This window comes from Octodon degus, unplaced genomic scaffold (genome assembly GCF_000260255.1).
Source record: "Octodon degus isolate 3935 unplaced genomic scaffold, OctDeg1.0 scaffold00159, whole genome shotgun sequence".
Lineage (NCBI taxonomy): Eukaryota > Metazoa > Chordata > Mammalia > Rodentia > Octodontidae > Octodon > Octodon degus.
This window is the reverse complement of record NW_004524735.1, coordinates 5,637,343-5,655,994: the sequence shown is the minus strand read 5'-3', so window position 1 is coordinate 5,655,994 and position 18,652 is coordinate 5,637,343. Positions and strand designations below refer to the sequence as shown.

At 49.9% G+C, this 18,652-nt stretch overlaps 1 protein-coding gene across 11 annotated transcripts in view; it reads left to right on the top strand.

Moving 5' to 3' along the window:
* Nav2 (neuron navigator 2) overlaps nucleotides 1–18,652 on the top strand; it is a 394,179-nt gene that overhangs the window by 324,789 nt on the left and 50,738 nt on the right. For 6 of the 11 annotated variants that reach the window (XM_004642702.2, XM_023702821.1, XM_023702820.1 and 3 more), the window contains 8 exons: nucleotides 268–559; nucleotides 1,235–1,940; nucleotides 4,723–5,190; nucleotides 5,651–5,716; nucleotides 7,012–7,056; nucleotides 9,490–9,650; nucleotides 10,963–11,151; nucleotides 17,118–17,170. In XM_004642702.2, coding sequence (XP_004642759.1) covers nucleotides 268–559; nucleotides 1,235–1,940; nucleotides 4,723–5,190; nucleotides 5,651–5,716; nucleotides 7,012–7,056; nucleotides 9,490–9,650; nucleotides 10,963–11,151; nucleotides 17,118–17,170 — 1,980 coding nt within the window. The remainder of the gene's footprint in view (nucleotides 1–267; nucleotides 560–1,234; nucleotides 1,941–4,722; nucleotides 5,191–5,650; nucleotides 5,717–7,011; nucleotides 7,057–9,489; nucleotides 9,651–10,962; nucleotides 11,152–17,117; nucleotides 17,171–18,652) is intronic. The other 5 variants (XM_023702824.1, XM_023702823.1, XM_023702826.1 and 2 more) reach the window with 4 other exon arrangements.

Here is an 18,652-nt window from a genome sequence, read left to right as displayed (position 1 = left end):
TTTTTTTTTTTTTGTATAGTGTATTACTATGCAGCTCGGACTCATAGTGATCCTCCTGTTTTCAGCCTCCCCAGCACTGGGATTATGGGTGTGCGCCACACGTCCAGCCATGGTGTGCTCGGTGTGCCTGGGGGCAGGGCCGGCGCAGCATGCGCTACCAGCAATCCGACCCAGGATTCTGTGCTTACCGGTGTTTAATCTGCTGAGCCATCTCCCTGGCCCACCAGCCTGGAATTTGGGGAGGACTGACTTGACTTTTGCCTGCAGACGGATGCTGAGAAGCACTCGCAGGTGGAGAGGAATTCCCTGTGGTCTGGTGATGACGTCAAGAAATCTGACGGAGGCTCCGACAGCGGCGTAAGGATGGAGCCAGGGGCCAAGTGGAGGCGGAATCCCTCAGACGTGTCAGATGAGTCAGACAAGAGTACGTCGGGCAAGAAGACCACCGTCATCTCGCAGACCGGCTCGTGGCGGCGGGGCATGACTGCACAGGTGGGCATCACCGTGCCCCGGACGAAGCCCTCTGCCCCAGCAAGCGCACTGAAGACCCCGGGAACTGGTGAGCCAAAAACAAAACTACAGCCCCACTAGTAAGCTCGTGGCATGGTTGATTTCTTCTTTGGGTTTGTGTCCTGCTAGCAAGCAGCTGCACGCGGGCTTGCACCCCTCCCGTTTTCTGAGCAGAAACACATAAGCATGTGAGCCTCAAAGGCAGCTTAAGCACTGGGCATGCAGGTTGGCTTTGCTACATGTGGTTCAGCCATAGAGTGGTGACAGTGACCACACCCAGGGCAGGCTGCTCAGTGGCATGTTGCTATATTGAGTGCCAGCTCTGACTTAGGAGTTGGTGCTACAAAGAGCAGGATGACTACCTGGAAGTGTTAGGGACAGCCCTGTGATGGACACAGGTCAGATAAAAGCCGATTTGTTTTCACCCCCGTGGGTATCGGGAAAAATTGTCTGGCATTGCTGTATGCCAGGTAAATTTAGATTTAGATTGCTTTAGATTACTTTGCAAATGAGAAAGATTACTGGTACCTCCTGCAAGGCTTACTTACCGTGACAGCAGTAGATGGGAATATCTTTATAAAGAGGTTTTTCCTAGCTTTCCCCAGGTACTGCCTCCCCAACCCTCTGGAAAATGTGAGCTTTAATCAGGGGAAGGGAGCACCTTAGCTCAGCTGGATGGGCTGGCTGCTTGATTTGTAAATAACCTGGCTGATTTCTTGCTTAGGAAAAACAGATGATGCCAAGGTGTCAGAGAAGGGAAGGCTTTCTCCCAAAGCCTCCCAGGTGAAGCGTTCCCCGTCTGACGCAGGCCGCAGCAGTGGTGACGAATCCAAAAAGCCCCTCCCCACCAGCTCCAGGACGACCCCCACTGCCAATGCCAACAGTTTTGGGTTCAAGAAACAAAGTGGCTCTGTGGCCGGGCTGGCCATGATCACAGCCAGTGGGGCCACTGTCACCAGCAGATCAGCCACACTGGGCAAGATCCCAAAGTCATCTGCGCTTGTGGGTCGGTCCGGCAGTCGGAAAACCAGCATGGATGGAACTCAGAATCAGGATGATGGGTATCTGTCTCTCAGCTCCAGGACAAACTTGCAGTACCGGAGTTTGCCAAGGCCCAGTAAGTCCAACAGCCGGAATGGCGCTGGGAATAGATCTAGCACCAGCAGTATCGATTCTAACATCAGCAGCAAGTCAGCAGGCCTGCCCATGCCCAAGCTGAGGGAGCCTTCAAAAACGGCCCTGGGCAGCTCTCTGCCAGGCCTGGTCAACCAGACAGATAAGGAGAAAGGCATCTCGTCAGACAATGAGAGTGTGGCTTCCTGTAACTCTGTGAAGGTGAACCCAGCTGCCCAGCCTGTGCTGAGCTCAGCCCAGGCCACCCTCCAGCCTGGGGCCAAGTACCCGGATGTGGCCTCCCCCACACTGCGCAGGTAAGTGGGTAAAAAGCATAGCAGAGCTGGAGTACGTGGAAGTACATCCCGGAGTAGTAATTCCCCGTTTCTTAGTGAAACCAACTTCTGATTTTCCTTTGCATCAGTGCCTGGATAATGCTGCTTTGGGAGCTCCTGCCCGCTGGATTTGGTAGTCGATGGGTCATTTTCCCATGTTGGTTTTGTTTTGCTTTTTTACTGGGAGTTGAACTCAGGACCTTGTGCTTACTGGGCAGGTGCTTGTGCCACAGAGCTATATCCCTAGCCCTATTTGTCCATGTTAGGATAAAAAACAAAGTTCTCTGGAATTAACTGTCCTGAATTCAAATCCTAAATTTGTCTTCCTCAGCTTCCATGTCACCTTTTTCTAACGATTCTGCCTCAGTTTCTTTTTCTTTTCTTTTGGTATTTAGTACAGGGTCTACAGGGTCTCATTATGTAGATCACCCTGTTCACAGCCTCCCAAGCTCTGGAATGACAGGCGCACCCCACCACGCCATCTTCTGCCTCAGTTTCTGATCTGTAAGATGAGCATGATAGTATTTTTCTGAGGGTCCTTAAAAAAATTAACCTTTACAGCCATGTCTGGCCTGTAAACACTCAATAAAAGTTAGCTACCATGAAGAATGAGTGAGGTCCTGATATACTCTCAGACCAGGAAAAGTAGCTCAAAGAAGTGGATCGCTTTTTCTGCTCTCTTGGTAAGTCTGCGGCTCAGCCACAGGGCCCCGAGTGGGCTGCGACCTCAGCCAGAGCCTTTTCAAAGTTTCCACACATGCTTTTTAGGCAGCATCTATTTCCAAATAAGTCTCTGAATTTTTAGTTTTAAAAAAGATACTTATAGCAAAACTATCTCGAAAAAGGAGAAATTGATTTCCTGTTACCTTACAAAGGCGTTATTTTCCTACATTGATGTGGGAGTAGGAATTGCTGGTGTTTAACTATTTCTTCTCAATGCTGTCTGCTCTTGTTAACTCCTTGGGCTTTGAGCTGTTCGCCCACTGCCTCTGTGTAGAAAGACCCTCTGATCTTCCCAGGACACCTCTTACTCTAAGTCCCAGGGACAGAACAGTAAGTGGTGACAACATAGAAGCCACATGCACATGCGCGCATTTGGGGATGAGACAAAATGTTTGACAGGATTTCAGAAGAAGCATTCCACATGAATGGTAGAGTGAAGCCTTTCACTCTTCTTGTCCAGACTTGATTATTAGAATTTTAGTCATGATTTTTTTTTCAGGGGAAGGTCCTACTCTTTGTTGTTTTAACATGTTGCCTTATAAATGAAAATTTTATCTGCCTTTCGCCTCAAGTACTATATATAATACTATATGTATTGATATTATAGTTTTCCCTGAAAAAAATGAAGTGGCTTTCCTGGACCCTGAGGTGAGAGCCTGGTGTTCGTGGAAGTGCACACAGCTCATTAGGGTGGGCTTCGAGTGCCTCAGTGGCAATTGTGTGTTCTCCCCGTTATCCTGAGTCATTAGGGCACTCAGGTGTTACACAGGCAGTATGGAGAAAAGAACATGAGGTAAAGTGATATAAACAACGCTCTTCAAGAGATTTGAAAGACTGACTAACAAAGACTGGGCTTATTATTTTGTGTGCAGGATAAAAAGTGGTTGTGTGAAAGTTAGAAAAAGGTGGGTCATGCTCTGACTTTCTAGCATTTAAATAATGGCACTAGATCAAGGAGCAAGGGTCCTGTCCCTGAGAGAGTATAACCGTTCTAAAGCCAGTGTTCTGCAGTGCGATATTCTGTTCTTTGGCAGTCAGCAGGTATCAGTATTTCTCCTCTGTCACCACACACTCCAGGGAGGATTGAGTGATTGATCATACATTTGCTTGTTTGCAATAATTCAGCATGTAGGACTGTTTGCCAACAACACAGGGAAATTTGCATTGTACTGAGCATCTTTGGTGAAGAGCACTATGCCTGTCATGATAGTAGCTTTGTCATTTTGGGAGGTATTTATTTCACCTTCTACTTCTGCTGGGTGGAAGAATGCCCTTGGGTTACTAGAACATGGTTCCCCTTCTGACTTTAAGACTACCTTACCATTCTCCAAGGAGCACCTTGCCCATGGAAGAGGGTCTTTGTACCACTCCCTGTCCTAAGAGTGCTTTCTGGTCATGAGGAGAGGGAAGGTGACATGATGCAGCATTTCTGTGTGTCTGTCACAGAGAAGTGGTTTGCACCCAGGCTGCCCAGTCTGATGTCTTGTGAGCCCAGCAAGCCTTTCTTGTGTGTCATTGGCTCATGCAAGCCCTGCCAAGATGTCCTGTGTCCCGTCTGTGGGGATTCCTCTCCCAGACTCCATTCAAATCTAGATTCATGTTCCCCATTCCTTGAGTTGTGTTTAGAGATCAAAGAACGCAATGCTCTTGGAATTACATGCCCCTGAACTGAGTATCTGCCTTTTGTCTGCCTGATGTTATGGGTTTGGAGATGACGTCAACAGCCCTTTAGATGTTTCCTAGGCCAGGGTCATTGCAAAGTAGTAGCTTTCTAGAAAGAAAAGGAAGCAGGAGCTTGGGCCAGTATGCACAGGTCTGCGGACAGCTAGCCTCCATCACCATTGGCTCAGAGAGAGCTGGGGTCTCAGCGGCAGCCTAGAGTGGAAGGTGGCACCAGGTCCAGGCCCACTTTCCAGGCATCCTTCCCCCGCTGAGCACCTTCAGCTGTTTGCATGGGGAAGAGCGTGGCTTGCCCTCCTTGGACAACCGGGCAGCTCTTGGCACTGGGTGTTCACCCACACAACCCATTGTGTCTTCACAGACTCTTCGGTGGGAAACCCACCAAGCAAGCGCCCATCACCACCCCTGAAAACATGAAAACGTCAGTGGTCATCTCCAACCCTCATGCCACCATGACCCAGCAAGGTAACTTGGACTCCCCGTCAGGCAGTGGCGTCCTGAGCAGTGGGAGCAGCAGCCCTCTCTACAGTAAGAACGCGGACCTCAACCCATCTCCTCTAGCCTCCAGCCCCAGCTCAGCCCACTCAGGCCCCTCCAACAGCCTCACATGGGGCACCACAGCCAGCAGCTCCTCAGCGGTCAGCAAGGACGGCCTGGGCTTCCAGTCAGTCAGCAGCCTGCACACCAGCTGCGAGTCCATTGACATCTCCCTCGGGAGTGGTGGCGGGCTGAGCCACAACTCCTCCACCGGCCTCCTTGTCTCCTCCAAGGACGACTCCCTGACACCCTTTGTGCGAACCAACAGTGTGAAGACTACGCTGTCAGAAAGGTTGGTGCTTGGCCCCTGGAAGACGCCCTGCCCGGAGGGAGTGCAAAGATGAGGCTAGGAGTCCCAGATGCTCTCAAGCCCTCACCTGCGAGGGAGATGTGCTCTGTAGTCTTTCCTGGGGACGCCAGTGTGAGGTGGCAGTTGGCTTGGCTCTGCTTCCCGTTACTGTTTCCTTATGGTGAATCTTGGTACTTGGTGCTCTCGGAAGTCTGCCAGATCTGTGCTGCCACTTGAAGTGACATTCAGCTTTTGAAATCCTTCCGTTGTGTTCTGTTTTCCCCTTGGCTCATTCTGTCCCTTCGCCTCGCAAATGCACGAAGAACCAGAGAGTGTCCTGAGAGCCCTGGATTTGTGCATGTAGCGGAGAAAGGCAGGATGCGGGGATTACTGGGAAGGCCAATGCTCTCCTTTCTTCAGTCTAATACTGCTTCTCTTGTTTTCTACCTGCCTCAACTCCTAGCCCTCTCTCTTCCCCTGCCGCTAGCCCTAAGTTCTGCAGAAGTACTCTGCCCAGGAAGCAGGACAGGTATGACACTGCAGACCAGGGGCCCTCCCAGCCTCTAGGTTCCTCTGCCTGTCTGTTGTCCAGCCAGATGTTTTGTGTGAGGCTGTTGGCCTGAGGCTTCTGCTTGTGTCTGTGGCTCTAGTGTATCCTGTGACTGCCCCTGGCCATGCCAGTGGGGCTCTGTTCTGCTGCCACACAAGCCCAGAGAGAGGGGGGTTTGGGCTGGCCCCACTGTTCTGGCTTGAAAAAGCCACCCAGTGCCCATCTCTCAATCTGGGCTGGCAGAATGTCTCACTGGCATCTCCTGTGGCCTCCCGTGGCATGTTCCTGCCTCCCTGCTTCCTGCCCTTCCCTCCCCAGCCCGGAAGCATCTACCACCCACTGTGCAGCCTGCCCCTCTGCTCCGCCTCCCCTCCCCACACAGACGGCTCCTCTCCCTTTCGAACCCCTTTCTTGCTGTGCGGCTCGTTATGTCTTGCAGACCACTGTGTTCTGTGTGCCCGTGATGACCAGGAGAAACAGTGCGTGGGGTGTGGCGATGGTACAAACCACCAAGCTTGTGTTTGCCCCCAGCCGTGGGTGGGCCTCGGAGGTGGATGCTGACCTTAAAATTTGTGGGGGAAGTCATAGGCCCGCCAAGCATAACAGGCAGATGTTTCATGCCTGGGGGAGAAAAAAAAAAAAGCTAATGGAAACACTCTTCATCCCATCAACAGCAACTGCTGTGTCAGATGAACAAACTGAGCCTCAAAACTCTTGCTTTTTGCATATCTGAATGCCTTGACTCTGTCAGCCAACAAGTAGTAACATGCCTGCCCCCAGCCCAGGGCTCAGCTCCTAGCTACACCTTCACTAGGCAGGAACAAGGAGAAATTGAGAGGGACCTGGAATTCACTTGTTAGAGATGAATTCCAAGTATGCAGACTGCTGGCCTCTTGAAATCCTCCGACAAGTCCCTTTTCCCCTTTGAAGCTGCTGCCAGGGGCATTTGGGGTGGGCTGCAACTAGAGCCACAGGGAGGCTGGCGTCCCTCTCCATGAGGAGCCCTGGAGGGGGCACAGAGCTGTGTGGCCTCAGTTTGACTTTGAACCTGTAGAGAAGGAACAGTAGTTGGGGTGAGCAGCTCAGGCCACCTGGTGACTTGGTAAAGCGTGCACTTGTGTCAGCCCAGGGCAAGCCTCAGGCTCCTTTTGTGTTCCTGGATGTGGCCGTGTTGCATGCACATTAGGTAAGAGCCCTCCGCGGTGGTGGGAGTCTGTTCCCCTTCTCCTCCCTGCTTCCCTGAAGTTCTTGTTTTTGTTTTAACTTTCCTACAGTGACCCGCACCTTGATAGGAACACTTTGCCTAAGAAAGGACTCAGGTATCTGTCTCCTTGCACCCGCGCCATCTGTTGTGGCCTTGGAGCTTGGCTGTGTGGCTCTCGTGGCTGGTGGGGGTATGGGCTGGGCTGGGGGCCCGCTTTGGCCACTGCAGGAGGACTTCTGGATGATGTTTCCCTTCTCTCGCTCGTCTCTCCATTTGTGGCTTATTTGCTTGGGCAAGGGCTGGCTGTGCTTCCTCAGGCTTGATGTGATAAAACCACCTCATGAGAAAGAAACATCCCCGGGCCAGCCTGGAGGGCGGTCTTGCTGCTGCCCCGGCTGTCATCTGACATTCACAACTTCCATCCTGTTCACCCTGCTGGCTTCCACCTGGCGGGGTGCGGCTTGCAGCATGCTGACTTGGTAGCCAGGAGGAACAGAGAGGAGAGGACTCTCCCCCAACTGAAATCTGTCTGGCACTTTGGATACCTTGGCTAAATACTCTGCTCCTTGGCCATTGGGGTCTGCCTCCTGCCATTCATAGGAGGCTGTGACTCAGGCCCAGCTTCGTGCTCATCCTGGAGAGACAGAATGCTCTAAGTCACCGCCGCTCACACTGCCAGCATCACTTTGCACCCAGAGAAGCCTCAGTTTGCTAATGCTCCCTGTGGTCTCACTGTCCTGTGCTCTCCGCTGTCATTTCTCCTGCTCTCTAAATACCCTGTTCTCTGTGGCACTGGCTTCACCCTGCACGAAGCAGTAAGTGCTCCCGTGTAAAGTGGAAGTCCAAATGGAATGTTTGTTGTTGTCCTGTGTGTCTGTGGTTAATGGCCTGCAGCTCTTAAGGCTGAGAGTGTTTTGAGCCGGAGCCTGAGGTAGGTATCAACGCTTCCTTTCAGCAGGAGCTCTAAGGAAAGGCAGCTCTGAAAACCTAAGAAGAAAAATGCAGCATTTGCCAGCAAGGGTTTCCTGAGAGGGAGTTGAACACTGTGACCTGCAAGTTGGCCAGGGCTCTTTACCGAAGAGTTTGTTTCGTAGCCAGGCATGGTGATTCACAGTCCTAGGGCTCCAGGGGCTGAGGCAGGAGGGTCAGGAGATCAAGGCAGACAGGGCTGTGTAGTGAGACCCTGGCTCAAAAATGACAGCAACCAAAAATGAAAAGAGTTTTGTGTTGTGCCTACGAGGCAGCTTGTCAGCACTATGCCAAGGTTTGCACTAATACAGGTTTGGTATTAATACCTCCCTGTTGTCCCAAAAGGCAGATAGGTTCTAAGTATTAATATTTGGGGATGCTGTTTGCATTTCTTTAGCAAAGCTATCAAAATTATACAGCTCTAGCTTTTTAAAACCTGTTCAGAATAGAGATCCGTGACACAACAGATTTCCACTCAACACACGTGTTTGGTTTTTTTTTTGTTGTTGTTTTGTTTGTGGTACCAGGGATTGAACTCAGGACCCTGCACTTGCAATGCAGGCGCTTATTCTACTGAGCTATCTCCCCAGCCCGCACTCAACAAATATGGCCAACAAAGTTGTCCATTGGTGGTTGTGATGAATGGAAGAAGCATTTGTGTTCCTCATCACTGGACCCCTGTCTGACCCAGTGTCCCAACACAGCACACCCATAAGACCCTTTTTAAGCCAAAGGAATCTGGTTTCCATAGTACAAGGGCGAGGAGTCCACTGACACTTGGGCACCTTACAAATTCTGGCTGCTGCCTGTGACACGTAAAAGAACATCCATTTGGGAATCAGAGAAACAGCCTGCAGCCTCAGCTCTGGGTACAGAACTGGGCACTGCCTTTCCCAGAGAGTTAAATGGAAGTTATGATTGTCCATATTTGCTGATTGGATCTGGGGCTTCCATGAGATGATGACCGGGCCGAGAAATTGTTACCATGTCTGTGTCCCACTACCTGAGGGGCAGGCACTGCTTGACTTCCAAAGACCCCTCACGAAAAGCCAACGCTTGGGGGTTCCTTTCCTGAACTCCTGCTTGTATCCGATTGTAGCAGCCACTATGAGGACCAGCGTCCTCCAGCGTCTGTGCTCTGCTGTGCTGTGACTCAAGGCCCTGTTCATGTTGTAGAATGCACAAGCCAGGCGTGAGCTCATTAAAACTTCTTTAAAGCTCAGTCAGCAGCTCTTTCTGCTTCCCCACTGTCAGGGTGGGGGCTTTGACATGAGTGACAGTGTCATGAATCAACACGTTACAGGTACACCCCAGCGGCAGCTCTTTTGAGATTTGCCCACCTTCCTTTAGGTCTTCCTTCCAAACCGAAGGCAGTTAAATCCCCCACCCCCAGGCAGCCAAGGAGAAAAAAAAACTAAAGTATTGAGGACCTTTTTGAGTTTCAGGGTGTGTAGCAATCTGAGATTTTTAAGATCATCTTTGGGTATGTTTCATTTTGAGGTCCGTATCCCTCGCTCCTCGGAGCTGGCTTTGTATGCATCGGTGGTAGCTCACAGCAGCCCGGTCTCTGTGTGTCCAGGTACACCCCCACCTCCCAGCTGCGCACGCAGGAAGATGCGAAAGAATGGTTAAGGTCCCACTCCGCAGGAGGCCTCCAGGACACCGCAGCCAACTCCCCCTTTTCCTCTGGCTCCAGCGTGACTTCTCCTTCTGGGACGAGATTCAACTTTTCCCAGCTTGGTGAGTGGCCACCTGAAGTTTCCTAGGGCAGAGGTCACCTTATGTTTGGAAACAAACCTGTGGTCAGACACCTCTGTCCCTATCTTTTGGTGCATCTGACCAGCTCTCAGCAGCGGTGATTGCTTCTGGGAGATCAGTAGTCCAAGAAACAGAGAAAGTGGCAGAGGCTCTGGTCCTCTAGGGATTTTCATCCTACGGTGGGTATAGGCAAGGTCACAACCAGCACTGAAACCCTGTTGTCTTGAAGAGGATGCATTCTATTTCCCAGACCTCAGAAGCAGACTTCACAGCATATTCCATGCTTTATTAAGCATCCTCCTGGCTTTATTAAGCTGGAAGTAAGAGTTAAGTTTGGGCTGAGCGAGTGTTCTTGGAAATGCCTGTCATTAACATAACGCTTTGACTGGCCCAGTTGAAAAGGAAAACAATGTGAAAGACAGTCCTTACCTACTCCAGTGGATCCATGTTGAAGAGGACAAAACAGAACCACAGAGACCCATAAAGTGGGTAAAACAGGACGATCCGCAGCTTCATAGAAAACAGTGTGATAACGGAATAAGCCAGATGTTAGCGATGAGGAAGACGCTGGCAGCAGTGTTGGCAGAGGTGCCTGGAAGGATTCTTCCAGCCTCGCTGTAGCCTTTTCTTGATACCAGGAGCACTAAATTCGAAGCGTCTGAGGGCAGTTGGGGCTGAGAATCAAGTGAGGCTGAGCTCTTCCTTTTTGATGAGTAAAGCGGGTACTTCCAGCAATTAGTGTGTCACCAACGTGGCGTGCAGTGGGTGAGCCGCTCTCGGCGGCAGTGCTTGCGCCCCTCTGTAACCCCTTTGTGTGGAAGCTCTTTGCATGCTGTTGTTGAAGCTTCCTGGCTGAGAAACCTGTGCATGCCTCACTCCTCCCCAGCCGTAGCTCTCTGCAGGGAGAGATTCCTGTCACGCACAAATGCTTCCCATCTGATCAAAAGCCTCGTCGGACTATTTTGGGCTTTTGGCTTCAGAGAGAGTTGTTCCAGATGAGCCCAGTGAGTAATTAGCTCATGCCTGGAAGGTGACACTGGCTTGTCTGGACGTGCCAAGCTGGAACGCTGAGGCCCGGAGCCTGGCTTGGGAGCTGACCCGCCTTCCCGCCCGTATTTTTAGCTCTAAGTGTGTAACTCAAATGCTGATGCGACTACCTTTTGGCGAATAGACAAGGGAGAGGAGTTGGCAGGAATGCGTACGGCTGGCGATAGGCAGTCTCTCCTTTGTCCCCATCTGAGATGTGAGCAGAGGCATGCATTCGCACCGTTTGACTCTGTTCCTTTCATTCCAGCGAGTCCCACCACGGTCACCCAGATGAGCTTGTCCAACCCAACCATGCTGCGGACGCACAGCCTTTCCAATGCGGATGGGCAGTACGACCCGTATACTGACAGCCGCTTCCGGAACAGCTCCATGTCCCTGGATGAGAAGAGCAGAACCATGAGCCGTTCGGGCTCCTTCCGGGATGGCTTTGAAGAAGGTAAGGAAAGAGGCTTGCTGTCTCCCAGGTTACATGGCTGGCGGGACTCTAATTGCACTATCCAGGCTGACCTGAGACCCTACTTGTGAGGGTCTCCCTGTCCTCCGCCTCTGGTCTTTAGCTGACCTATCAGGACATGGGTTACTACTTCTTGATGAGGTTTGACTGCTGGCCCCAAATACTTGGCAGAGAGCACTTTTGGAGAGTCTCTTCCCCAGGCTGCATAGCTATGCTGCTTGCTCCGGGATCTTCTCTTTTGTTAAATATCTGTGGGTTTTTTTCCTCATTTTTTTGAGGCAATATCTTGCTGTGTAGCCCAGGCTGCTCTTGATCTTCTAGCAGCCCTCCTGCCTCAGCCTCCCATGTGCTGGGGTGATAGGTGTGCGCCACCACACTCAAAGTACACTCCCTCACTTTTGCCTTTTTCTTTCTTTGGCTGTCAAGAGGGAACATTCTGGGTTGGATTTTGAGGTTTTATCATAGTAGGAAAAAAGTTCTGTGGGCCACTTTGTCAGCCACCCATATGGCTTGCTCCTCCTTCGGAGGTGTATGTAGAACAAGCAGCCAGAATGCTGTAGGGAGCCGTCACTGCCCCAACCCAGAGAGGACCAGGCTCATAGGACATTGAAAGCCCTGGCCAGGGGTTAAGAATATGGAGTCAGCTGAGCAGCGTGAATTCCGGCTCCATGACGGCGGAGGAATACGATCTTAGACAAGTGGCTTCACCTCTCCTAGTCTCTGTTCTTTTATTCCTTTTCACTGATAAAACGTGAATAATAATAGTATTCAGCTTGCGGAATTATAAGAATTAGATGAGATAATACACATAACTGTTAACACAGTGCCAGGCTACATGCTGTCGCTTGTAGACAGCTTCAGGGTGGACCTCCTGGCAGCTGGGAGGCTCCAGCCAGAGGATATGGGGTGGGAGGAAGGCTGCGGCCGGATGTGTTGTTGTGTCTTGTAGCCAGTGACAGAGAGAATGTAGGTGTGACCTCCCTCTGCACCCCATCCCTATGCAAGTGGGGAAATATGCCCAGCATCCTCCCAGTGGAACAATAGACTCCTCTGTGGTTGTTCAGGAGTGCCAAGTCAAAGGAGAGAAATCCCAAGACCCAGGCTTCTGCTCTTGCCTGGTGTCCTTTACTTCTTGTTGTTAAAGAAAAGTCTTAAGGAGTCTCAGTACAGAGCCGTTGCTCCCTGGTTAATCTCAGTTAATCTTGTTGGCAATGTAGTGCTCTCCCTTCTGATTTATGCATCATTTGCATCCAGTGACATCAGAGGGCAGACTCACGTCTGCAAGTCCATATATGGGACACTGCGGGGACAGCGGACTGGGAGGGGAGGAGCCTGAGCCACCGAGGGAGGTTTGCTAGATTAAGAGCTGAAAATTAAAGCTCTAACCCCGTGGAACAGTAAGAGCAGAGGACACGTGGATTCTGAAGCTAGGGAGGAGGCAGTTTGTCTCCACCTTTTTTCATTCTGTGTGCTAGCCATAGCCACACGGTGTCCCCAGCTTCCCTTGTGACCAGTTGTATATGGAGTTTGTCCTGGGTCATGTTCCTCTTCTGAGTGTGGAAACTCGTCCAAACACGCACATTCTGCGCATAAAGCTCCAGGACCCGTGCGGCGCTAGCAGATAACCTTATTGATTCGACCTGGAATCAAGCTGTCAGGTAGCTCAACTGGGACATCTGGGATGTCACAACGATGCCCATATAAGGCCCTTGCTAGATTTCCATAAACCTAATACTTCATAATAACACAGAACTGAAGCACAGAAGTGTGAAAAAAAAATTAAATTAAAAAAAAGTTAAAGCTTAGGGGCAGAGGTGAGGACTCTGGTCAGTGTACCGTGAGCACATAGCGTTTTCATCTTCTGGGAAATTCGGTATCACGTTGAGCTTTAGCTCTTCCAAGGCTGTTCTATTATAAAGCCAAACAGAGCTTGTGTAATTAGGGCTTTAAATTCCTCTGAGTGAAGACATGTTTTTCCCTTTTGAATTGACAAACTCATAGCATTGCAAGAACAGTTGAAGAAAAGTTCGAATCTCGCATTTGGACCAAACAGAACACTTGCCTGGCAAGTGCAAGGGCCTGAGTTCAATCTCTGGTTCCTCCTGGGGGAAAAAAAAAAAAAAAAAGAACCTCTTTACATCAGTCAGTTGGGTGTATTGTATGCTGTAAAGCACGGTTTGTGGAAGGGGGCAATTAGCACTTCCCATTCTGAAGGAAGTGGAAACCATAAATATGTAGATTAGGTACAAGGCCAGCTCAGATACAGACAGCAGTGTTATTTCAGGCCTGCTGATTTCCATAGAATACATCGTGCAATCTTAAAGTCCACTTTAGTAGCTTACATTTTGAAAGATGCTTGAGGTGTTTGTAAGCTTTTTTCTTCGGAGAAAAATATCCTGTAGCTACGGATCATCACAAAGTGCCGGGGCGGGCGAGGTGCAACACGGGACCCCCACCTGGCTGTTTCCATGGAACCCAGAGGTGCAGACCCGCTTAGTGGTAAGGAAAGCCGGCTGACAGTGCCCTTGTGTCCCGAGCCCATGTCCCGGCTGCCTCAAATCCTGACTTGTCACAGCATCAGAACTTGGGGCAGGGGACTTGGTTCCATTTTCGATTCTTTAGGAAGTAGAATATAATTATAGCAGCTTCAGGGGATCCAGGTGTAGGTCAGGTGAGCTAAATCCTAGAAAGCATTTTGCAAATAACTTTCAAAGGGGCTTGTTGTAAGTGCTCCCTGGTAGCTGTTATTGTAATTGTCATTTAATATCTTTCTTCCCAAGGCCTGTTATCATCCCACTGTTTTTTTAATGACAAACTTGAGGCATAAGTGACTTTAGGGCACAGTGAGGTCCTAAGCCTCCAGATTCCCAAACCTATGCCCAGTCCTTTGCCCAGCTACAGAATCCTAACTTCGCATTCAGTCCGGCTGGGCTGTTATATTAGCTGGGGGCATAGTGGCGCATGCCCGTGATCCCAACTCCTTGGGAGGCTGAGGTAGGAGGATCACAAGTTTGAGGCCAGCCTGGACAACTTAGGCAGATTCTGTCTCAAAATAAATAAAAAGAGGGTGAGGCTAGGCATGTAGCTCTGTGGAAGAACAGCCCTGGGTTCCATCTGCAGTAGCTTGAACATTTCTTTAGCTTTTTGCAGGCAGGCAAATTCTTGTGTTGCCGGTGCAACCTCTTCTTCATTATACTTCCTCTGTGGGGCAGAGGTTGTGCTGTCCGTAGCCACCATCCCAGCTGTGGAACAGGAACGAAGGAGAGGGGCCCGGGGGACGTCCCAGTCTGTCTCTTCCCTATGGTCCCTGTGTGCTAGCTCACATCACTGGGCCGCTCTAGACTTTAATTCACTCATTTTTGTCAGTTAAGGGTGGAAACTGGGTTTTCGGATTTTTTTTTTTTTTTTTTACCTGCAAATACTGTTTGATGAGGAGGATTGCTGCAGTTGCTGGTATTACAAGACCGTGCTTTAGTCAGTGCAAAACTGCATATGCAAGTTGTGGGATGCCCAGTTATGACATCAGGGGCACTGGATCGCTTTTCGCCTGGTTATCTCTAGCCAGCGGTTCCACACCTACCCAAGCACCTTACTTCCCAATATCAGTCCTGACTTGTCCCTGACAGATGACGTGAAATGATTAGGAAACCATTCAGAAACACACCCAGAGGCAAAAAAATAAAAAAATAAATAAAAATCCAGGAACCAGTAAAGGACAAGGACAGAAGGGTCTCCAGACTTCTGGTCTGCATAGCTTGTTCTTGAATTGCTGTGTGACCGGAGCAAGTCCTTTATGTCTCTGAGATCCCTCAGTGGTGGACGTGGCGTAGATAGGCTCGTGGTTCCTGGTAGCTGTAAAATTTTGGAGGTGCAGGTATAGGGAGGAAACCTGCAGAACACACTTGAGCAAGCTCTTGAGGTTCTATAGCTTGGAAATATTTTGTTGGTGAGAAGTGTCTGTCCTAGACGCCAGGCTTGGGCTGGGCTCGGTTGCCTGTGGGAGGGCCAGGCATTGGCTCCGAAGCTACATTCAGCTTGAGGTTGACGCTGGGCACTGAGGAGTCTGCTCCTTTGGACCACAGCCTTGCTGTTGCTGTTTTCCAAGTGAGAAGAATTAATGACCAAGAAAAATAATGACCTCCACCTTCACCGTGCCAGAAGGGCTGCTCTCTGCCTGTGGCCCCAGCTTGCAATGAGTTGCAGCTGAAACGAGCTTACATGTGTGAGATGTGAAAAGGAGGAGAAAACAGCTCTGTTTCCCAGCAACCACAGGTCCTGTGCTGGTGTCTGGAACTGGCCTCCAGCGGGGCTGGCATGCACACGTGATTGACAAGGCACTGTTACTCCTGACTCAGCCTTCAGTGTTACCCCCAGCTCAGCTCTCTCCATCCCCATCTAATCCTGAGCTCAAGTAACTTCCTGCTTTGCAACAGTAGGCCACCAACGTGGGGCCTTAGAGGCCTTTATTTTTTGCATGCAGTGTATTGTCATAGAAAGCTATTATTGGCCACTAATGCCTGCAGCTGATTTTTATGGCATGGAAGTCAGATTAGTCCTGGATGAAGGAAAAGATCTTGAACTCAAGCCCTTGCTAAGGACGGATGTTGTGATCGATACGGTGGCGGCTTGGAGACTGCACCTGTTAGTCAAGAAGAGAACCAAGGAGAACCAAGAGCCAGTGGAGAGGGGATGGAGGGAGTCCATCCGGGGGCGTATCCAGGGGAAACAAGCAAAGGCCGGCTTCATGAAGGAGGCCTTGCTGGAGACTTTGCTGACTGGGATCCTGGGCGGTACTTAGATGCATCCTAAACAGAGAGAAATGCATGGGCAGAGACTGAGAGGTGGGAAGGAGGATGCGGCCGTGCTCAGGAGAGAAGTGTGGGAGTCCCAGAGTGACAGGAGTCTCGGAGAGGCTGATGGAGAGACCTCGGGCAGCACTGACAGCTAGGCAGAGCAGCTCATCGGTGTGCTGTTGGCTGGTGTCCTCTGCCCACTCTGGAGCTGCACTGGGAGTGCCACATGATGCCTGTGGAAAGCCCCTTGCCAGCTCCCACTGCAGGCTGCACAGTGCAGTGTGGGGTCCAGGCATTCAAGCCGTGCAGAGCCTTAACGCAGGGGTAGTTCTGTCTTTCAAGGAGGTGCCCAGAACATGGAACCCAGTTCCCAAAAGCACAAGACAGCCAGAGTATCCCATCTGAGGAAAGACCAGGCTTTAAACCTAACACCAATGGCAGTGTCTACACTGATCAGAGACAGGAAGGGGTGGGGGTGCTCAGCAATCCCAAGTGTGGTGTGAGCCAACTGGTACCAACCTGAGTTAGGAAGTGGGGCACTTCTCGGCTGTCACTCTGCGGATACGAGAGAAATCAAATGAAAGATCTTTATTTCAGGGGAGAGGTTTTTAAAACTAATATTCTGCTACATTGTCTAAAGATGAATTTACTGTTGGCCAACAGCCTGTTGGGTTTAAAATGATCAGCTCATCTTTTTTTGTGTCTACAAGCAACTGATGCTATCAGGATATGAAATATGTATGCAGCACAGTCTCAGAAAGAATTACATTAGAGGGAAGAGTGGAATAAAATATGCTGGCATGCTAGGAGGTTGCCTCTGGTTATTGGGATTATAAGTCACTACAGCTTATAGCAATAAATATGTTTTTTAATGCTGCTTTGTGCTTGAAAGATTTTGTTTCAGAGTCATATATTATTTTGATAGTTGAGAAATAAAAGTGTATTTAGACGATTATAGGGGGATGGGGAAGGAAAAGAAAGGGAGTTCTTTTGGAAATTGTCTCTTATTTGACACTGATCTGCCCCATCTGAGAAAGTGGGGTCAGGGCGAGCTGCCCATCCCTGGCTGGGCCGTGTCACTAATGCTCCTTTGCTCCTGCCTGTCCCTTTTTTGGCTCCTAGAAGCCAGCTCACCTCTCTGTTTTCCTTTAATAGTTCACGGATCATCACTGTCCTTGGTCTCCAGCACGTCGTCCATTTATTCTACAGTGAGTATAAATCAATGCTGGGTGGCTGTGATCAATCTTTTGTCATATATAGAGCAAAATCACTGTGTAAAACCACGTGTAAAAGAGAACATACGAGTTTTCCAGAGAGAACTTCCACCATGAGGGAACGCACTAACAAGGGAACAAGAGTTGAAATTCTCAAGCACATGTTGGTCATAATGCACGGATGGGTCAGGAGCAGGCTGCTGTTTTTAAAGTGGTGGGTTTTTCCATGGAAATGGGCTGCAAGGTGCGACAGGCTCGGGCCACCTGCTGGTCCACTCTAGGGGAAGGCCTGGACAGTTTTGTTTACTTTCCGTCTGCCTCAATTTCTTTACAGTAAAGAATGCAGAGCAGTCCCCTCTTATGGAGTCGTAGCGAGGAGTAAATGTTCTGAAGGTTACTTTTCATTACAGTATAAACTCCTAGAGGAAAAGGACTGTTGTTTTGACCCTAGTCATAGCTGGTCAAAAAGTAGGCTTGAGAGAAATTTTAAAATGCATCTAAGTGATAAACATAGCACCACTCGGGGTGAGCAGTCCCTGCCGGCCGTCACCGGCTGCACATCTGTTGCTCAGAAGCTGAATATAATTAATGTTATATTCGTTTAGGAATTCTTATTAATTTGGGATAATTGATTCACATTAATTAATTTATATTCATTTGGGAATTCGTACAGAAAAAGTTACTTTAATTCTTTAACCCTCAATTCCATGGAAACAAATCTTTTAATAATTCAGGTTTTGCCAGCCAGATAGCTCAGCGGACTAAAGCACCTGCTTAGGCCGATGCAGCGGCCAGGGTTCGATCCCCGTGTGCCCCGCCGGCCCCGCCCAAGGGGCATGCTGAGAGGTGACTGAGCCTGGGTGGTGGCACATGCCTATAATCCCAGCACTTGGGAGACTGAAAACAGGAGGATCACCATGAGTCCAATCTACGTAGTGGGACCCTGTACCAAATACATTAAAAATACATATATGTAAATAATTCAGATTTTGCCAACACTAAGATTATGGACTTTGTAGCAGTACAGGTTGTGTGTTGCCCCTTTAAAATAAAAGACTATGCCAGAGTTAAGTTAAAGAGGCTGGCGGCGGCTGCTGTTTTGTAGGCCTTTTGTGAGCAGACTGCAATGATTGCTGACGTAGTCCGATTTGAAGAAACTGGAAACTCTCACTCTGTTCCTATCCACCACATTTCTCCAGCTCCAAAATTCCTCTCTTCAACTGGTCACCCTGCCTGACGTCATTTCATCACTGGGTCTTAACGAGGCCACTCTCTACTGGGGAGGCATGAGGATGGTCCTCCAGCTGTCAGCTAGAGGATAAATTAAGTTCTTTCCTTTGGAATGGCACTCTGACACTTGGCCGCCCCAGATGGTACTTTCAGGCCTACACTGGCTTCTTCCCCAGTACTTGTTGGCACAGTGTGCCCCAGGCGCTGGACCAAGCCCTCAGGGTATGGGTTAGGGAGGAAGCCGCC